At 44.2% G+C, this 19,058-nt stretch overlaps 1 protein-coding gene across 1 annotated transcript in view; it reads right to left on the bottom strand.

Annotated features, from left to right (window-relative positions):
• Positions 1-19,058, bottom strand: part of LOC103805088 (zinc finger FYVE domain-containing protein 9-like) — a 36,801-nt gene that overhangs the window by 5,230 nt on the left and 12,513 nt on the right. Inside the window, 9 exon segments of the mRNA XM_009077726.1 lie at positions 941-1,091; positions 3,731-3,835; positions 4,566-4,648; positions 6,981-7,205; positions 14,667-14,822; positions 15,828-15,950; positions 17,656-17,779; positions 18,486-18,655; positions 18,972-19,058. The exon segment at positions 18,972-19,058 is cut by the window's right edge and continues 15 nt beyond it. Of these exon segments, the coding sequence (XP_009075974.1) occupies positions 941-1,091; positions 3,731-3,835; positions 4,566-4,648; positions 6,981-7,205; positions 14,667-14,822; positions 15,828-15,950; positions 17,656-17,779; positions 18,486-18,655; positions 18,972-19,058 (1,224 nt within the window).

Raw genomic sequence — 19,058 nt, 5'->3', positions numbered from 1 at the left:
AAATCCTTCTTCTTGTCCCATATGTGAAGCTAACAGAGGTCAGACAAGGCCATCAGCCCTCAGTGACATCCCATGCCAGTATCCTCACTGGAGTGACTGGGGATACTTGCAGAACCATAGACACCCTCCGGCTTGTTCTCATTTGGAGATTCTATAAATGTCTTTGCCAGAAATGTTCCCCAAACCCACAACATTTAAATTCTGAGCACATTGCTGCTGCAGCCTTTCAGCCTATACTGTAACAAAAATACAGTCTGGAAATTGGATGGTCTAATTAAGGTGAACATGAGAAGTTTCTTGAAGATGCAATATTAAAATGCTGCTGCTGTTGGTTATTCCTATTTACTTTCCTCTCATACTAAACCTAATTTTCTTCCTTTCACATAGTGTAGGTCAAGCACAGGCAACCACAGCCTCACCTGCAGCCTCCAGTAATGCCCAAGCTCTCATTATTAATGGAGAGGGGTTGCCTAAGCAAGTTCCAGCACCATGACCTCTGGAGCACTGTGAGTCCTGAGCTGTACTGTGCCAGCAGTAACACCACACTGACAAGGGAGCAACTGTTCTCTGCTTGAATTTATGTTTGCTTCACCTCTGAAGCTGCTCGAACAGCTCTGAGAGTCAGAACAGCACCAGTGACCTACACAACTGTGATGTGGGCAGCACACAGGCTGCAAACCACACTGCCCCCACACCTGAGCTCATGGGTTCTGCAAGGGGAACAAAGCACTTCAGGGGTGAAGAGCAGATGGAACAATGTGTTATTATTCCTCCTGTTGCACACCCAACTCACCAAGCTGCCCAGCCAGTAACACCAGCAGTCAGCATGGTTTGCTCTATCTAACAGACACTCAGTGAGGTGCAGCCCAACCCAGCTGTGAGGGATGCACAGAGCCCCACAAAGCTGGGACAGGGACACACAGGTGACAGAGCCTCTCACCTTTCCTGGGCTGGTTGTGGATGCTGATGGCCTGTGTCTGGTAGTTGCCATCGTCGTTCTGCACACACACCAGGTGTGAGTCAGCCTTCTCGTTGAAGCAGGCTCCCCCGGCCAGCACGTGCTCGTTGGACTTGTTCATGGCTTTCATCATCTGCAAACACAGAGGGTGAGCATTTCCACACAGCTCCTCAAGCACTGCCACAAACAGGTCATTCTGAGAAGGCTTCAATCAGACAGAGCAAACTTCTCAACAGTGCTCACATTCCACGCCAGGTTTTAGCACTCAGAACCAGCGACTGCTCTTGAGAAGAACATTCAGGTCCTTCACGACCTGAAGGCTTCAAAGTGACACCTTTAGTGCAATTAAGATAAATGGTGTGAGGGATAGCTGAGCTACGCAGGTTGCAAAAGCTGTTATCTCTACCTGTTTTCAAAATCCACAGGAAAAAAACCATTACCAAAACCCTGGGAGGAAATACCTGCCTGGTTTACACAACTACAGCTGCTTGTGACATAAATCCTAAGTGCCCCCTGAGCAGTGCAGGCCACAAAGTGGTGCCATTCCATCCTCTTCTGCCATGGCTAAAGCTTTAGTGTCTTTGTGCTCCCCCTGTATGAACTGGTGATGAAACTGCCATCAGTGTTCTCAGTTGAAGACTTCTACAGATCCAAACAGACACATCCAGAAAGAACTTTTAATTCCCTGCAAAGGAGGCCTCCAGAAAGCAGCCAAATGTTTCTGGCTTGTCATACACCTGCCCTTCAGTTTTGCTGATTATCATCTAACACACACCTAATTCCATGCCTTGACAGAATATTCTTGTAGATTATATAGTTTATTTCCGTTTCTCATCCTCTTCATGTGGGCTCAAGACTTGGTGATTTTTGATCCAAAAGAAAACTGAGGGAATTTGTGCCAAACCCCAAAATTAAATGTTTGCTTAAAAGGAAAAAAGTCAAATTAAATTAACCCCCCCAAGTGAAAACCCTGACAAGGAGGAACGTGCAGAATTATCTGACCTCCCTTAACAGCACTCTCACTCCCACCCTCTGCTTCCTGCAGCTGATAAGCATTCAGGCTACACTCAGCACGTTTGTCTCCCTCAGTCCAACATAAACCCCTAATTACAGTGTCAGGAACATGAGCTGATGCTGTTATTGACGAATGTGCACAGGTGTAATGTTTGGGGAGGAAACTTAATTAAGACTTTGCATCAGACAATAGTGTATTTCACTATCCAGTGCATCACGTCATGCTCCAGAAACAGGATTTTAGCTCCACAGGAGCCATCCTGGTGGAGCTCAGCAGTCACCTTCAGCACAACCACCACCAACTGGACATGGCAACTGCACTTTGTTACAAGGCAACTGAGGAAAAAGCGACTCACCACTGCTAAGGGACTAAACAGGCAACTAGGGATCACTATCCAAGTGAAGTTATCAAAAATGCAAATAATTTTGAAGACAAAAATATGTATTTAATGGAAAAGCTATATATTAATGTGTAATTTGTTAATTGCAGGCCAAATTCTCCACATTTAATCCATGCATGAGATTTTAAATGAGTGTTTCACTTTCTAGATAGCTTGAGCGAGTCTTTTCTAGTCAAACACTGCTTTACATGGGGAAAGAAGTAAAGGTCTTGTGGTCTAAGTCATCCAAATTCAAACTAAACTCAGATGAAAAACTTGTAGCAATTCAGCCTCTCAATGGTATCACAAGCAATGCTGTTAAATAAGGGACACTGTCTCCCTTTAAAAAGCTGAACCCTTTGCTTCACACTGGAAAGAGAACCAAAGCAGAGGTTTTGCTCAGCTGCCTAGCACAGGAACTCCCTCCCAGCCCAGCTCAGCCCATGTCTGACCCAAGAGGAGCTGACACCCTGCACACTGCAGGCACAGCCCACCCCAAGCTGTGTCCTGTGTGCCAATCCAGGCTGAATCCATGCAAACCTCACTGACCTCCTCCATTCTCTCACAACTGCATCAAAAATTAAAACACCTTTTAACAGACTCTTTATCATCTGACTTCATCAATTTCATCTTCTTCAAACTTCCCATAACTCTTTTTTCCTACTGAATTTCTTTATTCTCACTTATTTTACTCCAATGCTTCCTGCAGGGAAATTCCCTCTTGAGCTGAAGCTGAATTCTGCTCTGATACTACGAGAACATTTACCATTCTGCCCAGGTGGTTTGCTCTCACCCCAGCTCTGACTGGTGTCAAACTACCAGGTTTCCCACAACCTTCTTTTCAGACAGAGCACGAAATCAATCACCTTCTCACTTCATTACTGTTCAAATACCTCCTCCCCAGCTTCCTCAGCAGCACCAACTCCCACTGACTGACTTTCTCACAGCAGAAATCGAGCATAAAATTTAGATGGTGAGGGAAATTTTACATAAAACTATCAGCAATCCACCAAATACTACAGAATGCTCTGAGTGGGAACACAGAACACAGATGGGAAAAGCTAATGCACTTTCTCTCCCTCATTTACCTCCAGCATAAAGTTTGTCACCTTATTTGCTCAAATTAAACACACTACACACAAAAATAATTTTAAAAACCTGAAGAAGAGGAAGTTAAGAGTTTAATGAATACTAAATTGAGTTGCTTGCTTCCCGTGCAGCCACCCTCATCCACTGCCAACAGCTCTGTGCACCCTGCACTTACCATCTGGGTTTGAGGCAGTTTGCCCTAGTGGCAGTGAATAAACCAATTCCTTTAGATCCCAGGTATTCCAGCCACAAAGGAACTGCACACAAACGTATGTATGATAAGCATTACCTCATTGTATCTGTTGCTAGGAATTTTGATGCTGGTTTTTCTGACTTCCATATCAACCACTAAACCTTGGACCACAGGCAGTGTGTACTGGTAATTTCTGAAGTCCTGGTAATTAAAACAAGTTTTTAGAAGTTAGGTATCATCATCATCATCATCATTAACACTGCAGGTTTTGTAACTATCCTGGTGACTACTAGTTAGCCCATTCAAACAGTTGTAATCAGTGCCTAAAAGGCAGGCAGGGAAGGAGACACCAGAGTGTAACCTGTGTAATTGCAGTGCACAAATGAAAAACATCATCGTGACTGTCAGGCATTTCACTCATTTCTTACATCAAATTAATATTCTCCAGCCTTGACTACCATCACTGTGTGTAAGACAACCTGCTCTCTGTGTCCTGGTACATTGCTGGATGGAGGTATTAGTTTTTCTCGCAGTGAGATTAAGTCATGCATCGAAGAGAATTTTCTATATTGAAAATATTTGCAAAGGAGGAAGAGATAATAACTTCCCTTCAGCTGAAGTGCTGTGTAATCAGAGAGCTGTAGCTGCACACTGTGATGACCCAGCACTTCTGAGGAAGCAATCTGAGCAAATAATGCACTTGTTTCCAGATCCAAACACCCTGAGGTGAGCAGGTTTGGGATGCTGATTTGGGTACCTTGGTACAACTCACTGTGTTGTTGAAAGCTAATCCTCACCACCAGTAACAGCAGGAAATTCCCCCCAGTGCTCACTGCTTCCTCGTGCATCTTCTACCCAGAACAGCAGCAGAGCTCTCCCCACACCGACCCATTCACACCCACAGAGCATGCAAATCCCACACAGCACTTACTGCAAGGAGGTTCATGATGGTGTGCCCAGTCTCTCCAAACAAAGGCTTGCGAAATCTGACGCTAAAAAGTGGGCATGGATAGACTGGAATAAAACAAAACAGAACAGGTCAGGCTGAGATTTACATACTGAGCCTCTGCAAAACCAGACTCTCCTCAGCTGAAGGTGGTAAGCAGCAGCAAGAAGAGGCTGAGAAGTACAGCAGAGTTCAAAAGCAAAGGGGCAGAAGGGTCTGTGTTCTGATGAACCTTACATGTGGGTCACAGCTCTTTGCCCACATGCTAGGAACAGTGGGAATAATTATGTGGAAAGATTAAGGCTCCACGCTGCAGGACTGAGCCTAGTGATCTGGACTCTGGTGGGGCCTTTCTAAATGCTTTTCTCAGGATACTTCTTGCCCATGGTTTCTTCCTTTTTCATGGCCATCCTGCTGCTCTCCACTCTAGCATAAGCCTTTTGGTTCTGTGGCATTCAAGTGGCAATCCTGATTATTTCATTGTCTGTTTTCATTATTTCACAAGGAGGTGGCAAATTCTGCACAGAAGTATGTCACACACAATGAAAAGGCCATTTATAGTATGCCAGCAATGCCAAATACCTGCATTCCTTGGCTGACCTAGCCATACCCGTGGCATGTATGATGCAATTCGGAGTGCAGTGACCTGACCTGGCTGCTCTGCTTTGTGTTGCAGCAGGAGCCACCACAATGCTGGAAATGTGACTCATGCAGGGATACATCATGCCAAGGCTTCCTGAACACGTTTGAAGGAAGGTTCCTAAAACTATCCTCAGGCAAACACTCAGCCTGATTTCCCTCAATGCCACACATCTTCCCAGCACCCATTGTGGTCAGAAGGGGCTGCAATGTGCTCAGCAGGTTGGAGTAACATCATGAGGATTTCCTGTTAGAAATCAGCTCCAGCCTCTGTGCTCTGATGCTGTGTCTGAAAGCATCACACCCCCCACACAGCTGACCAGCTCCTGCACTGTGCCCTGAGGCACCAGCAAGGGCTGAATTTCCTGTGCCTGCACACAGCAGCTCAGCTACATCCCAGATGTACCCAATTCCCTGAGCCTGAGCTGTAGATGTTTTCTGCACGACCCAGAGGGACTCCTGCCTCTGCTGCACTGCCAGCAGTACTGCACAAATGCCTGAAATCTGACAGCTCCAACACAAACGAAGATGGAAGGAAACCCAGGAAAGCCAGGACACAAACACAGCCCCTTCCAGGGAGAGACCAAGGAAGTGACCTGCAGTCACAACTGCCACAGCACAAGAGAATACTCCTAAATGCCAACCACAGCTATGGAAGTGATGCAAAGCCTGACCTCCCAACGTATCAGAGCAGGGACTTCTGTTAGTCAACATCGAAACATCGGCGTCTGTGCTCAAAACCAGATGTCACATCCAAAATATGAGCATCCTTCTTTGTTTTTCTAAATATTGACAGGAATAAATGCATTGCTTAAAAAACCCTCACGGATATGCACAGAAACCTACACACCTCTAGCACAAATGTTTCTTTGGACAAGTTCCCATCCTCAGAAGGCAGATTTTGAGGGTTTTCTTTATCCTCTCCAGCAACATAGGTATTTATTGAAAAATTCCCAACCTTGTCAAAATTTTCAAAGCTAAAATCACAAATCTGTACAAAGCATATTCTAAACCTTGTTTTGTTAAAATGTTCTGAAAAATTTCTGAAAAAAATTAACAACAGACCATTTTCGTAGTAATTGGTATTTATGGCACGTGTCAATTCAAACAGGAGATGACCAAGACATCCAATTTTTGGCCCATCATGGTGGACAAACTTCCAATAATGTCTTTGCTTCAGCAGTGGCAAATGTATTTCAAAAATTATTTTATCTTAACCTTTAGGCTAATTTCATGCTAACTGCTAAGATTTTGTTCAGATGAAACTCTTTCTCCAGCCTGTTTGTTCCTAGCTGCAACAGAGTTTTCCCAACAAGCTGCCACATCCTCTGTCCCTGCTCACACACTGTTACCCTTGAACCACAAACATAGTTTTAAAAACCTAAAAGCAAATGCTCTTTCATTTCAGCATGGAAAGGGCTTGACATCTCACAGGCTCTCCCATGTGCTAACTACAGCAGCTAACTCAGACATGTTCTGCACATAACTCTCAGGTCACTGTGTGAACTACCAACAGCTGCTCAGAACTGGATTTGTCTCCACAGAGCTCCTGATGCCCCAGCACAGCTGTATAAAGCCTGCAGGTCACATCAGCAGCTCAGTGATGGTCTCTGGCTGCAGTGTGGGCATGGAACAGTTCTCAGCTGCCTGTTTCAGCCTGTGTGGCCCTGACAGGTCACAGTTCATGGCTGGGGGTGTGCTCTGCACTGAACACATCCTCCTGCAGGAGAAACTGCAGCTCCAGGAACACCTGTTACTTACGTCTGTACTCGGCTCCGAGTCTCAGCATGAGCCGGATGGGGAACACCTTAGCCCAGGGAGTCTCCCACTTCTGGATGAGGATGCCAAACAAGTACGGGGGGGTTGGGAGCACCAGGTCCTGCAGGGACTGATACGTAGCTGCAACGTACAAGAACCCTCCGTGCTCTTTGCTTCCAAGGAAGCTCTGGCTGAAAAAGGAGTGTCCCAGGTTGCCAACAATGTTACCTATGGAAAAAGAAAGTTCATTACTTCACTAGATTGAAAGATATATCAAGAACGTTAAGTTTTTCAGAAAGGAAAAAAATCATATTAAAATCCCTCTGTTTCCTGAGGCATTAATGTGTATTGATCACACCAGGGACAATGATTTGCTGCACACAGGGCTCAGGTTACCTCCTGTGCAAAGTGCTTAACCTGTTATGAAATAACTGCTGCAGAGTGGAGCCACCAAACCGTGGCACCCCTGCTTGATCCACCTTTGGGGATACATACACCCAGTGATTAGGAAGTCAGTTTTGTAGGACACACACACACATAGACATTCATTTCTGCCCCTGGCAGGCTGAGCCATGTGCCAAGTGTTACCAGGACAGCCACACAACACCTCCCCGAGAGGAGCAGCGAGGGAGATTAGCCTCAGCCACTCCTGGGACCTGCCTGTCTCACTGAACCACAGAATGGTTTGGGTTGAAGGGACCTTAAAGCTCATGTAGGGCCAACCCCCTGCCATGGGCAGGGACACCTTCCACTAGACCGGATTGCTCCAAGCCCCATCCAGCCTGGCCCTGAACACCTCCAGGGTTGGGGCAACAACAGCTTCTCCATGTTTCCTCTTCACCTGTGCCAGTGCCTCACCACCCTCACAGGATATCCCAGGATAGTGTTACTGCTAAGGAATTGGTACCTGCAGCTTTCCCCTGGCACCACAAAAACACCCACAGAAAACCTGTCTTCAGTGTCTTCCAGATATTCAAGAGGTTTCCAATGCAGAAGCTGCTGTTGATTGAACTAAACCTTTAGATTCAGCTGCAATTTAAGGAAGGATGTGCACCTGGTCAGACAATGCCCACTGATTGTCCTTCCATTCAGGCAAACCACTGGGTGCCTGCTCAGGCATGTATGGAAAATCTGGGTTGTTTCAAGGATTACACAAAAGAGTGTTTATTTCATTAGTAAACTTAATATAAAACGCAACTGAGAGAGACACAGGGGAGAAACACCACTAATTTTTACTCATATTTTTACTCTTTGATGCTCTTAATTTCCCAAAAATGCTTACACTGGAATGGCTGAATGAATCTGAATGTTGATTAGGTTATTATAACATCCAATACAACATTCAGTGTTGAAGCAAAGAACCACAGTGTGATTCCTTTTATTAAATGACAACAACAGCATGCAAATAATGTACAGAACAGCTGATCACAATTCTCCATAGGAAGATGTGAATATTAACAGTGCTGATTTGCTCTCAAAATAAAACAAGTCCTTTCAGAGAGCCTGGTGTGCTTGATCACACCACTCATGGGAATGGCACGGGGCTGAGGTACTCATGCAGACCTCCTGGGCTCCTGCAGCAATCCCAGGCTCTCCCACCTGCAGACAGACACTGCTAAGTAGGAGTTTCTGCTCTTTCTCTACCACCTCATTAGTGTCTGTCTCTAATCTCAAGGCAGTGATGTGCATGTCTCCTACAGACACACACACTGGACAGGAACTGGGGGGTTTCTTCGCCTTACATACCCAACACAAACAAACATCAGGTTTTCAGTAAGTAAAAATATGAGTCATGGAAGTGCAACTTTGACATCCTCGGTAACACAAGTTATGAGAACAGCATAGCTGTTCCTGCTCTCCCCCCAGAGATGTGGCCATGCTGCTTTGCTTTCCTCCAGACCACCCTGGCACAATCACCACTGAGGATTGTTTCCTCCATGTGACCTTGGGCCTTCCAGCTTTAAATACAGCTACTGGCAGGTCTGTAAACAAAAAGGTCTTTTTATACCCCAAGTAACAAATACACTGAGGGGTTTCCTTGCTATTCACATTGCAGGGCACCGGAGTGGATTTTTTCTCAGTACCCACACAGTGCTGCAAAACTGAGCTCTGAAGTTCTCTGTCTAAGGTGACAGGCTTTGGCAGCCCTGGCACCCCGGGGCAGGTGTGGCTCACTCAGAGCTTGCCACTGTCCTGTGAAGCTGATCTTAGTTTTACAGATACACACAAGCCAGGGCTGACACCACCACCCCAGATCGAATTCCCGAGCAACTACAACTTCTGTAATGTTCAGCTGAGCATACCTGATGGAAAGTAGCCACTGGTCAAGCTAACATGATTAACAGAGCCACATCAAACCCTGCCAGCTGCTGAGACTCACTGATCCTGCCCATGTGCAAATGCACGTCTGGCAGCTGTGCTGGGACACCATTGCGTGCTCAGTGAACGCACTAATGCACCAACTCAGCCACCTCACTAGTGAGTGCAAACCAGTGTGTCCACTGGTGCTCATTAAAAAGATTTTCACCTCTCTAAAAGAGCTGCTGGCACTCCTTTGCTTTTGCAGCTCCCACCTACCCTCACTAATCGCCTCTTCTTCATGTATACTTCCTTTTCCCCTTCCCATCTGTTCCAACCCAAATAGAAGCTACAGGCTTGATAGTAAAATTACTTGGTGAGGTTCTCAGTTCCAACAACATGACCATAACAATCTTTTCTAGCCTTAAAGTGTCTGAACTGCTAAACTGAGCTGAATTCTGCACCTTTTCTGTGTATGTTCTGTGTGGAAGAGGCCAGGCAAAGTGCAGCTGTGCAATGCCACAGAGCTCTGAGACGTGTGGCACTGCCCACTGGGATGACAAAGCAATCAGACATTTCCACTTGAGACTGATGCCAAGTGCTGCAGCAGAAGGGGATGACTACTTATTTTTTCCGTTTCAGGAGATGGAGCCTCAAGCCTCACACACTTGGGATGCCTTAACAAGAATTTTTCAGCCAACAGAAACATGAAAAATCCCTCAGAGTGGAATCGGCAACTCAGCTGTTCAGCCCTTTCCTTCCATAAGCCACAGCAGGATAAATTACTCCTCCTGACACAAGCAGCTTGCACAGTGCAAGCTCCGAGAGGTACTGCTACTAGGAGGACAAACTATTGGGACTAGGTAGTTGTGCTGCAATTTGTTATCTCTAAGAGCATGCAGGAGCCTGGATGTGGACAGCATAGGAACAATCACGTGTTTTTTTCACACTTTTTTCCCTAGCAACCTTTCCAAACAGCAAACCCAAGTCAAGAAGCCTCTCTGGGCTTTCCCACAAACATTTCTGCACTGCCCAGGGGCTGTCAGCCTTTCCTGCCCTGGCTCTGAGGGTGGTTCCAGGCCAAGGTCCCACTGGTAAGTTCCCATTACCAGCCTGACATTGTCAAACCCAACCCACTGCACCATTCTACATCTGAAGCACAGAACTGTGTTTCAGAGGCTTGAAGAGAAAGTGTAGGTGTCAGAAAAGCCTTCAAAAATAGCTCCTTCTCAAAAGCATGTAATTTAATCTAAGAAATATCACAACTTCCTTTCTAAAGAGGTAAGCTCAGAGGGAGCAGGAAGGTGCCTTTCCTTACACTGAGTTCCAGCACCTGACATCAGCCAACTGACATTATTTAGGAAGTGCCTTCAGTGTGCATGAAGCATCTAAAGCATGTGTTTATTGCCCTCAATATGTAGTGAAGCCAGGTAGGTGCGTTTACCAAAACCAGTGTGGATAAATCCCTAATGTGTGCTTCAAGCCTGTCAGTTAATGCCAGCTCAAAAGGTTGGTATTGGCATCCAGGCTTGGGGAAGGCATTCACATGTGGCTTGGGGATGTCATCTGCATCTGTGCACCCTCACTCCACTGCCACCAGAGCAGCCAAGAGCTGCTGAGTACCACACACCCTGAAAACCCAAACACCCCAGTTCTGTGCAAGAGGTGCAAAACAACATTCACCTGTGAGCACTCTTGTCAGATGGTTTCTCTGCAAGAGCAAATGAGCACATTGTCTTTGGAGAAGCAACACAAACCTAGTCACTACTGCACCAAGAGCCACGGAAGAGACAAGACCATGAATGCACCTTGATGGCACAACACATCTGCAGCAGATGCCAACACTCAGAAAACACCATATGAAACTCCACATTCAAAGTTCTGGCCATGCTCAGCATCTTTTTATTGAAACACATCAGCAAGCAGTCTGAGAATAGAACTTCCTTCCATTGGCAAAGGTCATAATGCTTCACGTCCTGTCAGGGAGAGCAGCAGCTGCCAGCACACAGAGTGTTCTCAGGCTGCCCTGGGGCAGTGTCCCAACACTCACACCTTGCAGGGATGTTTGATTTTGTATCCATCTCCCCAGATAGCAGTTGCAGGGGTGTATTACTCCCTCAGTTAACCTGTTCTCTGTTCAGAACATCTCCATGGGCTTCTTTATAGCTCTACTCCGTATTAGCTACCACTGTGTTTAATTAAAACCAGGCTGGGTAAAAATGACACAAACCGTGACTGGGATAGATCTACTCTCACCCAGAATATCCCCACAACCAGTGACCACAAAGCCATTTCAAGCAGTTGCCAGATTTACATTTTCACTACGAAAGTAACAGTGGCATTTATTGTACTCCACCAAAGAGCTGATGCACTAGGGCATATCTGGCAGCTCTATATTAACACATCCAACTGCCTCAAAGTACCCATTCAGAGGGACAGAAGTTCTCATTTTTCCATTCACTGCCAGGCTTATAGCCAACAGACAAGGATAATCATGGGATTAGGACTACAACAGCACAACTGCTACAACCACAACAGAAATCATTAGCTTCCAATTTCAAAACAAGAAAAGCAACACAGCAGGGAGCTCGATGACAGAGGGGTCAGAGGAAAACTGAAGTGATGAAAAGTGAGAAGCAATTAATACTTGCTTACTCGACAGTTTTCTATTACTCACATGCATCAAGGATAATCATGGGATTAGGACTACAACAGCACAACTGCTACAACCACAACAGAAATCATTAGCTTCCAATTTCAAAACAAGAAAAGCAACACAGCAGGGAGCTCGATGACAGAGGGGTCAGAGGAAAACTGAAGTGATGAAAAGTGAGAAGCAATTAATACTTGCTTACTCGACAGTTTTCTATTACTCACATGCATACAGAGTGAAAAATTTTTACAAAATCTCTCTGTTGTTCACAACTAGAAAGGCCTAACCCAGACCACAGCTTGATGCTGAGGACTTGCTGTAACAGAAGTAATGAAGGTCAGGGCAGTGCACACCAGACTGACACGTTATCCCTGCTGAAACAGGAGATGGATTTGCAGGACACACTGCAAAGCACTGAGAGCACAGACTAATGCCCATGCCAGAGCCACAGCAGTACCAGCAGGGGGGCAGGAACAGCCTCCAGGAAGGAGTCATCTGCGAGGAGAGCAGGAATATCTGGGAAAAGGCATGAGTACCCACTAGTTTGTCCTTCCAGGCTTGAACACAGAACTCCAACTTGAGCAAGACGAGACTGTAAATTAATGTGACTCATGAAAAAATAATGCTACGGATTGGGCTTTAATTAAATAAACAAAAGGGAATGTTGTGTTTTTCAGCTGAAAACAACAAGGAACCCAAAATCACTTCAAGGCAAAATCAACGTCACTAGAAGTGATTCCTGTTTCCATTCCAATAAAAACTACTCTATGTGCCTTTTTATTTTAGCACTGTTTTCAAGAAAATATTTACTGAAGGAAATAAATAACAAACACCCCCAGAATTTATTTCAGCTTCCTGAAGGCAAAATAAATGTAAGCCAATGTATTCTCTAATAAAAAATGAAACAGTGAGGCAGTTTCAGTGAGTCTGGAACTTGTAAGGGGAATTCTCATTTGCTCTGAGTGTCCATCATCCCATCACCAGGAGTGGTGCAGTATCTCTGGAATGGAAAGCAAAGCTCCATCTAGAACAGCAGGAAAACTGCTAACCACTTCCAAGGGACTACAGACACCAACCTGAGAGCTCTACAGCATCACATCCTGTCTCCCTGCCTGAATAATGCTTAAAGTAGCCAGAGCTGCAAATACACTAATATATACCTCTCCTCTCACTGCATGCCTTGGGAAGCAAAAAGGATGGATACTGGGAGCATTACAAAGTGCTGTGGGAGTTTACCAAGGTGCTCAATGATCTACAAAACCTGCAGCTGTTATACAGCACTGAAGGTGTACCTTCAGTCTACCTGTACGGTCTACCTGTACTTCAGGTCTGCAACACAGCACAGAGCAAATCCTACCACAAGAAAACACACAGTGGAATTCTTAAATAGTGAAATTTGGTTTGTGATTAAGAACTGTACAACAGTGAGCAGCTCTCTGCACCAGTGGAATTGTAGGATATCAAATTACTACCACTACAGCACTAAAAAAAGAATTCCAAATACATTATGTAGGAGTTATAAATTATGTATTTCTGTAGTGTAATCATACAGAACTTCATAGCAATATACAAACCAAGCTGGATTTATATCTGCAATACACATATCTATATTTATAGACACATGCATGCAATTTTACATAGCTCCCTCTGAATACATCATATTTAGAAGATAAAGAATTGCAAATGAACTGAGGTTTGGAAAGGCAGTTGTGTGCAGTGTACACATGACATGTGATAGTAATACACTCTGAACCTGGCAACCTCCCTGGACAAGCTGACCTTTGTAGTATCAAGACATTTTAGGAAACAAAGGTCTTTTTTACTATTTTATTACAGTACTGATTCAGTCACTCCAAAGGCATTGCAAATGATAAGCAGAACCCTTCACAAATGCATTTCATCCCTGGAAAACTAGCTACAGTGAAACCAATACTTGCATTCTTCCTTATGCAATGGTTTTTGAATTCTAAGGCCCAACAACAACTAGAAGTCTGTTTACTTAGCAAATGTACAATGTGCAACGGTTTACATAAAAAATCTTGCAACTAAGGTACAAAAATTCAAAACTCAGGAATAATTTCTGCCATGCTCTACAATTCCAGGCAGACACACACATATATTTGTATTACTTTATAATACAAACAGTATCTCCATAATGTGGCGAGAGACACACACACTGTGGGAATCAAACTTCTGAACTACCTGGTCTGGGGATATTAAACCCATTATCCACAAGAATTCTCTATCTTTTCTTTCTGTATCTTTATAAAGCTACCCAGACTTTCAGTTGGAAAAAAAAGCAATTATCAGAAGCAATGGCATCAGTGCACCCACGGGCCCTGCTGAGTATCCAACTACACTGCTGCCAAACAAAGTGCAGGACCAGTCTCAGATCTGTTAGGTGTGTTCACATCCAGCCAGAGCAGTCATTCAGCAATGCCTGCTCAACACAGATTTGTCTCCTGCTCCACTGTTGTAATAGTCTGTGCATGACCTTTATAGCCCAAACTGCTTTATTGTGGTGTGGAGCAGCTCCCCAGGTTACCAGCACCTCGTTAATACCTTTATTTGGAGAGATGACTGTAACAGTGGATACTAACAACCAACAGCTCTCTGTCAGCTTTGATCTTTACTCTCTCTATATTCTGCTACACACCAATAGCCATTGGCTGTGACAAGAATGTATCTGAGCCAGTGTGACCACCTATCCAAACCATTTTTTCAGGGAGCATTCCTACCTGCTAAGGCATCCCGGTAAAGTTGCACAAAATGGTTAAAGATATCCTTAGGCAAACACTTCTCATCAGGCAAACACTGCAGGAGGATGACGATCTCGGACTGCCCCACCGCGTGCATCCCCTTGGTAGTGAAACACCAGCACTTCCTGTTCACATCTGCACACAGGGAAACATGGATCAGCAGAGCAGGATTCCCAAAAACGGGCCTAAATTTCACTGCAGGTAGACAGCTCTTGCAGGAGTCAGTTTTCCAGCCTGTATCAGTGTGTTATCTGTCACACAGACAAACTGTGTCCTAAATCTGTGACCGTGTGAGCAAACATACCCACAACAAAGCAACTCAGTAATTCCCAGTTTACAGCTAAGGAAGAGCCAGAGCATTACAACTCCCAAGTCAGATGTTGGGATTACCACCACAGAGCAGACTTTCAGCAGTTTCTGTGTACAAATGAAGGGACAGGATCTAAATGTGAACGAAGGAGCCTGGGAACAGGCCAGGCAGGCTGTGGGCTGTGTGCAGTGGTCCTGACACCCCTCTCAGGATGGAGAGCTGGATGTCAGGTGTTTGCACGAGGCCTCACTGTGGTGTTGTGCATCACATGAATGTTAGCAGTGACACATGCCCTGGGCTTCACAATGCATTGAGAATTGTTTCTATCCAGCTGCGGAACTGACACGAGAACCCACCTGTAGCCCACTCCTTCCTCCCTCCCTCAGCACATGCACAGGGCAGGGAAGGACAGGAGAGGTGCCCAGTGGAATGGAACCTGCATATTATTAAGGGATCCTATCTGCTTTTTCCAGAATGGGATGACAATGGGGCTTAGCTTACTCAACCAAAGGAAAATGAGTGATAAAATACCTTGCCCTACCAAGCTGGACAGGAGACATTGATCTCCAACCTGAGACTGGAGGCTCTGTCAGTCTACTTTATACTTTCTACATAAAATTATCTGTACTGACGTCTAAATCACCAGAAAAGAATCTTTTGTCATATAACTCGATATGACTAAATACAAAATTTTCAATCCATACACATTTTCTGATACTAGTCTATCAAATAAAAATGCTGCTGTTCCTGCTAATAATATATACAAGTCCAAAATATATAAAATATACAATACACACAAGACCAAGCTTTATGTAATAAGAAAAACTTACAATTTACTATTTTTACCATGGACAGCAAGTTAGCATTTAAAACAAATACTAGAGGGTCAGGGCCACCATCCTCCAGCTGCTGCATGACAGAGATCTGAGAAGGTCTCTCTTCTACAGCATAGTCTAGGAGAGAAACAAACACACAGTCAAATCCTTAACTCACTGCTACAGACTCTACATTATCATCAGATAACCCCAGTTCTGATGCTGTTTACTCTTTTGACTTTTCAAATAAACACTCAAATATTGCTGTTGGGTTGATTGTTTCCTAGGTTGGTATTTTCAAGCCAACAGCATTTCTGTGATAGCCTCTGCACATCCTTTAGAAAAGTGTAGCTTGTTTCACAAATTGACTGGTTTTCAGTGTCAACTGGAGGAGAAAACTGAAATCAAATTGAGGAATCTGTCACTGTGCCAACTGAAATCCCAAATGACAAAGAAGTTAACGACTGTTACTTACATCACAGTAAAAAAAGGGCATCAGTTCTGGACTACAAACACCAACCCATGGTCCATCCCTATGTCATAATTCTCTCACTCTGTGCATTAGTTACAACAAACGAGGGAACACTACATGGAACAACAGTTTTTATAAATCACAGAAAGTCTAAATCCAGTGTAAAATGGATCCCAACATGAGGGTTCCAATTTCAAAGATGTCTGTAGTTTGCCTCAATGATTAGACCCAGATGCTTAGCAAATGAAAATTTTTCATCCATGTGATTACAAACTCCTCTGCACTAAACTTTCACAAAAATAGTGACAGTGATGAAACCAGATTTTGAAAGAAATGTTTTAACTTCCCCGCAAAAATTGTTTAGAAAGAAAAAGCATCTTGCTTTCTAATGTGAAAAAATATGTCTCTTTTTTTAATAGAGTTAAAATATGTGAAGTAAAATGCTGCTAAGAAAATTCAGTATGTGGCAGCACATCAAACAACAGCAACTAAGCACACAAAATACAATTTATGTGAGGTTATCTATATGAGGGCTGAAGAGCACACTGTAGTTTCACTCCTTTGTGGTAGAGCCTGAACAATCAGGCTTCACATCAACAGCTCACACAGGATGGAGTAGATCTGTTTGGAAATTCAATGCTGCTCACAGTTTGGTTTTGACACCATCCTGCAATAAAAGGTCACTGCCAGCTTAACACTGGAAATGCACTGAGTCAGGAAAATATTCAACAGGAGGGGAAAAAAACAAGGGAAAAAAATTAAGTAAATTCCAGGAATGTATTAAAGGATGTCATGGATCAACCTGTGGAAAGCAACTGTCAGACAAACAAATGTACATTTCCCAGTTTCTTAAAAACTAGTGTGCAATTTCCTGAAGCCTCTTCCATTTGGATATCCTCTGGAAGGGGACATCACAGTGACTAACAGCCTAACAGCTTCACTGTGGGCCAGAAGTGCACTAGTGCTGCTGAATGCAGTGCTTGGGGATGCCTCAGACAAGAGCTGATGTTCCCACAGAATTTCAGAGAAGGGAAACATGAATATTCATAAGGCCAATTAAAATGTATCTCTGTGCAAAACATTCCCCACAGTCTGATTAGTGAAGAAATTAGCACACATTTCTGGACTGAAGTTAATTTTCTTTTTGCTCTGTGTTTTACTTCTTGCAGTAATTTCATGGCAAGGTGGATTTCTTCCTGGCTGCTAACAGGGACCAAAGGACTGTCCCAACACTTACCCACCAGCACTCACTGACAATGTCTTCAAATCCTCAGCATATTGCCAGCAGCTTATTGTCAAAATGAACACAGTAACCATTAGGTTAATTGCAACTAGTAAGCACAAAAGCTAGCTGCCAAATTATACCCTCACCTCCTTTTACTCCAGTGGAGATGAGAATTGGAGGAAGCCCATCTTCAGGGATTAGATTCATTGCACTGCCAACAGGACTGCCAACCTGAGTTATGTTTCCCGAGAATACAGAGGCATTATCAGTCTAAAGGAAGCAAACAACAAGGAAGGACAACATTACAAAGGTAATAATGACAGAAATATAAGAGCTGGCTGACCAGTTACTAGGTGCAGGTGAAGGAGTCTGTGGCTGCTGGAGAACCAGAAACACCAAGTAGTTTGGCTCTTTAACAGCATGCAAAGTATTTCTAAAAGTCTTCTTGGACAGAGACTGCACCTCCCTTCTTCAGCACCACATCCCCATTTCTTCACAGAATCTTAATGCACCTGTTCCCATCTTCTGAGAGTCCCAATTCCACTCACTTGGATTTACCACTGGTAGATTGTACCTGCACTTTCCTGAACACATCATTTTGTGAGAAGAGACAGAGTATTTTTCTGATTCATGCTATGACAATCTCATTGCTCCAAACTCCTTACTGACCATGACTCATCTTTCTTGAAACACGTATTAGACAACTGTCCTTCACACAGGCTGTACAGCCAAACACTCGGAAGCCACACAGACTTCAACATTACTTAGTGCTTTGCCCCATAAAAGTTCATTTCAGTTCCAGTATGTGTTTCAGCACTCTGCAAACATTAAAATAAGGAGGACACTTGCTATACAAGACAAGCCCCAACAGATTTTCTGCATCAATCTCACAGCAATCATCACAGAAGCTCATATACAATTCAAGACTGACACCAGCACAGTATTTTGAGCAGCAAACAGCACAACACTCTCTTACCTCTGCTGATAAAGTGTTGTTGGCCATGGGCTTTGATGGATCATGAGACACTGCTAAGGTTCCTGTGGAAGCTGTCCCAGCCACTGTCAGTTTTGCTGCATCAGCAACTTCTCCATTGGGTAATATCCCATCAGCAAACCAAACACGCCTTTGTTCTCTAGGCTGAGCCACTAGAGACAAGGTAAAAAAAACAGGATTTAAGATCTTACAGCAACATTGACTGGAAAATCTGAGTACAAAGATTAATAAATAGAGAAATGTGGACTGTAAGACACTTAAGATATCACCTAGTGCATTCCCTATGGCAACATCATGTATAAACACAACTGCTGAGAACAGTTTACTTGTCCTTAAAAGCCTGATGTCCCTGCTGAGGACAGGAGTATCCCAACTGGCACTGGCTAGAATATTTGGGAAGGGTGAAGTGGGGATTTCTTTACAAATTCTTACTACAGATAAACTTAAAGAGAAAATCAGCACCATTACCTTCTGCTCCAGGATGCTTTAAAACTCCCACAGGTACCATGACAGTGGGAGGTGGAGAGCTCAGGGCGCCCGAGGCCTGAGCCTGCT

Source organism: Acanthisitta chloris, unplaced genomic scaffold (genome assembly GCF_000695815.1).
Source record: "Acanthisitta chloris isolate BGI_N310 unplaced genomic scaffold, ASM69581v1 scaffold23330, whole genome shotgun sequence".
NCBI classification, from domain to species: domain Eukaryota; kingdom Metazoa; phylum Chordata; class Aves; order Passeriformes; family Acanthisittidae; genus Acanthisitta; species Acanthisitta chloris.
Note: the sequence above shows the minus strand (reverse complement) of the source record. Positions and strands in the feature narration are given on the sequence as shown.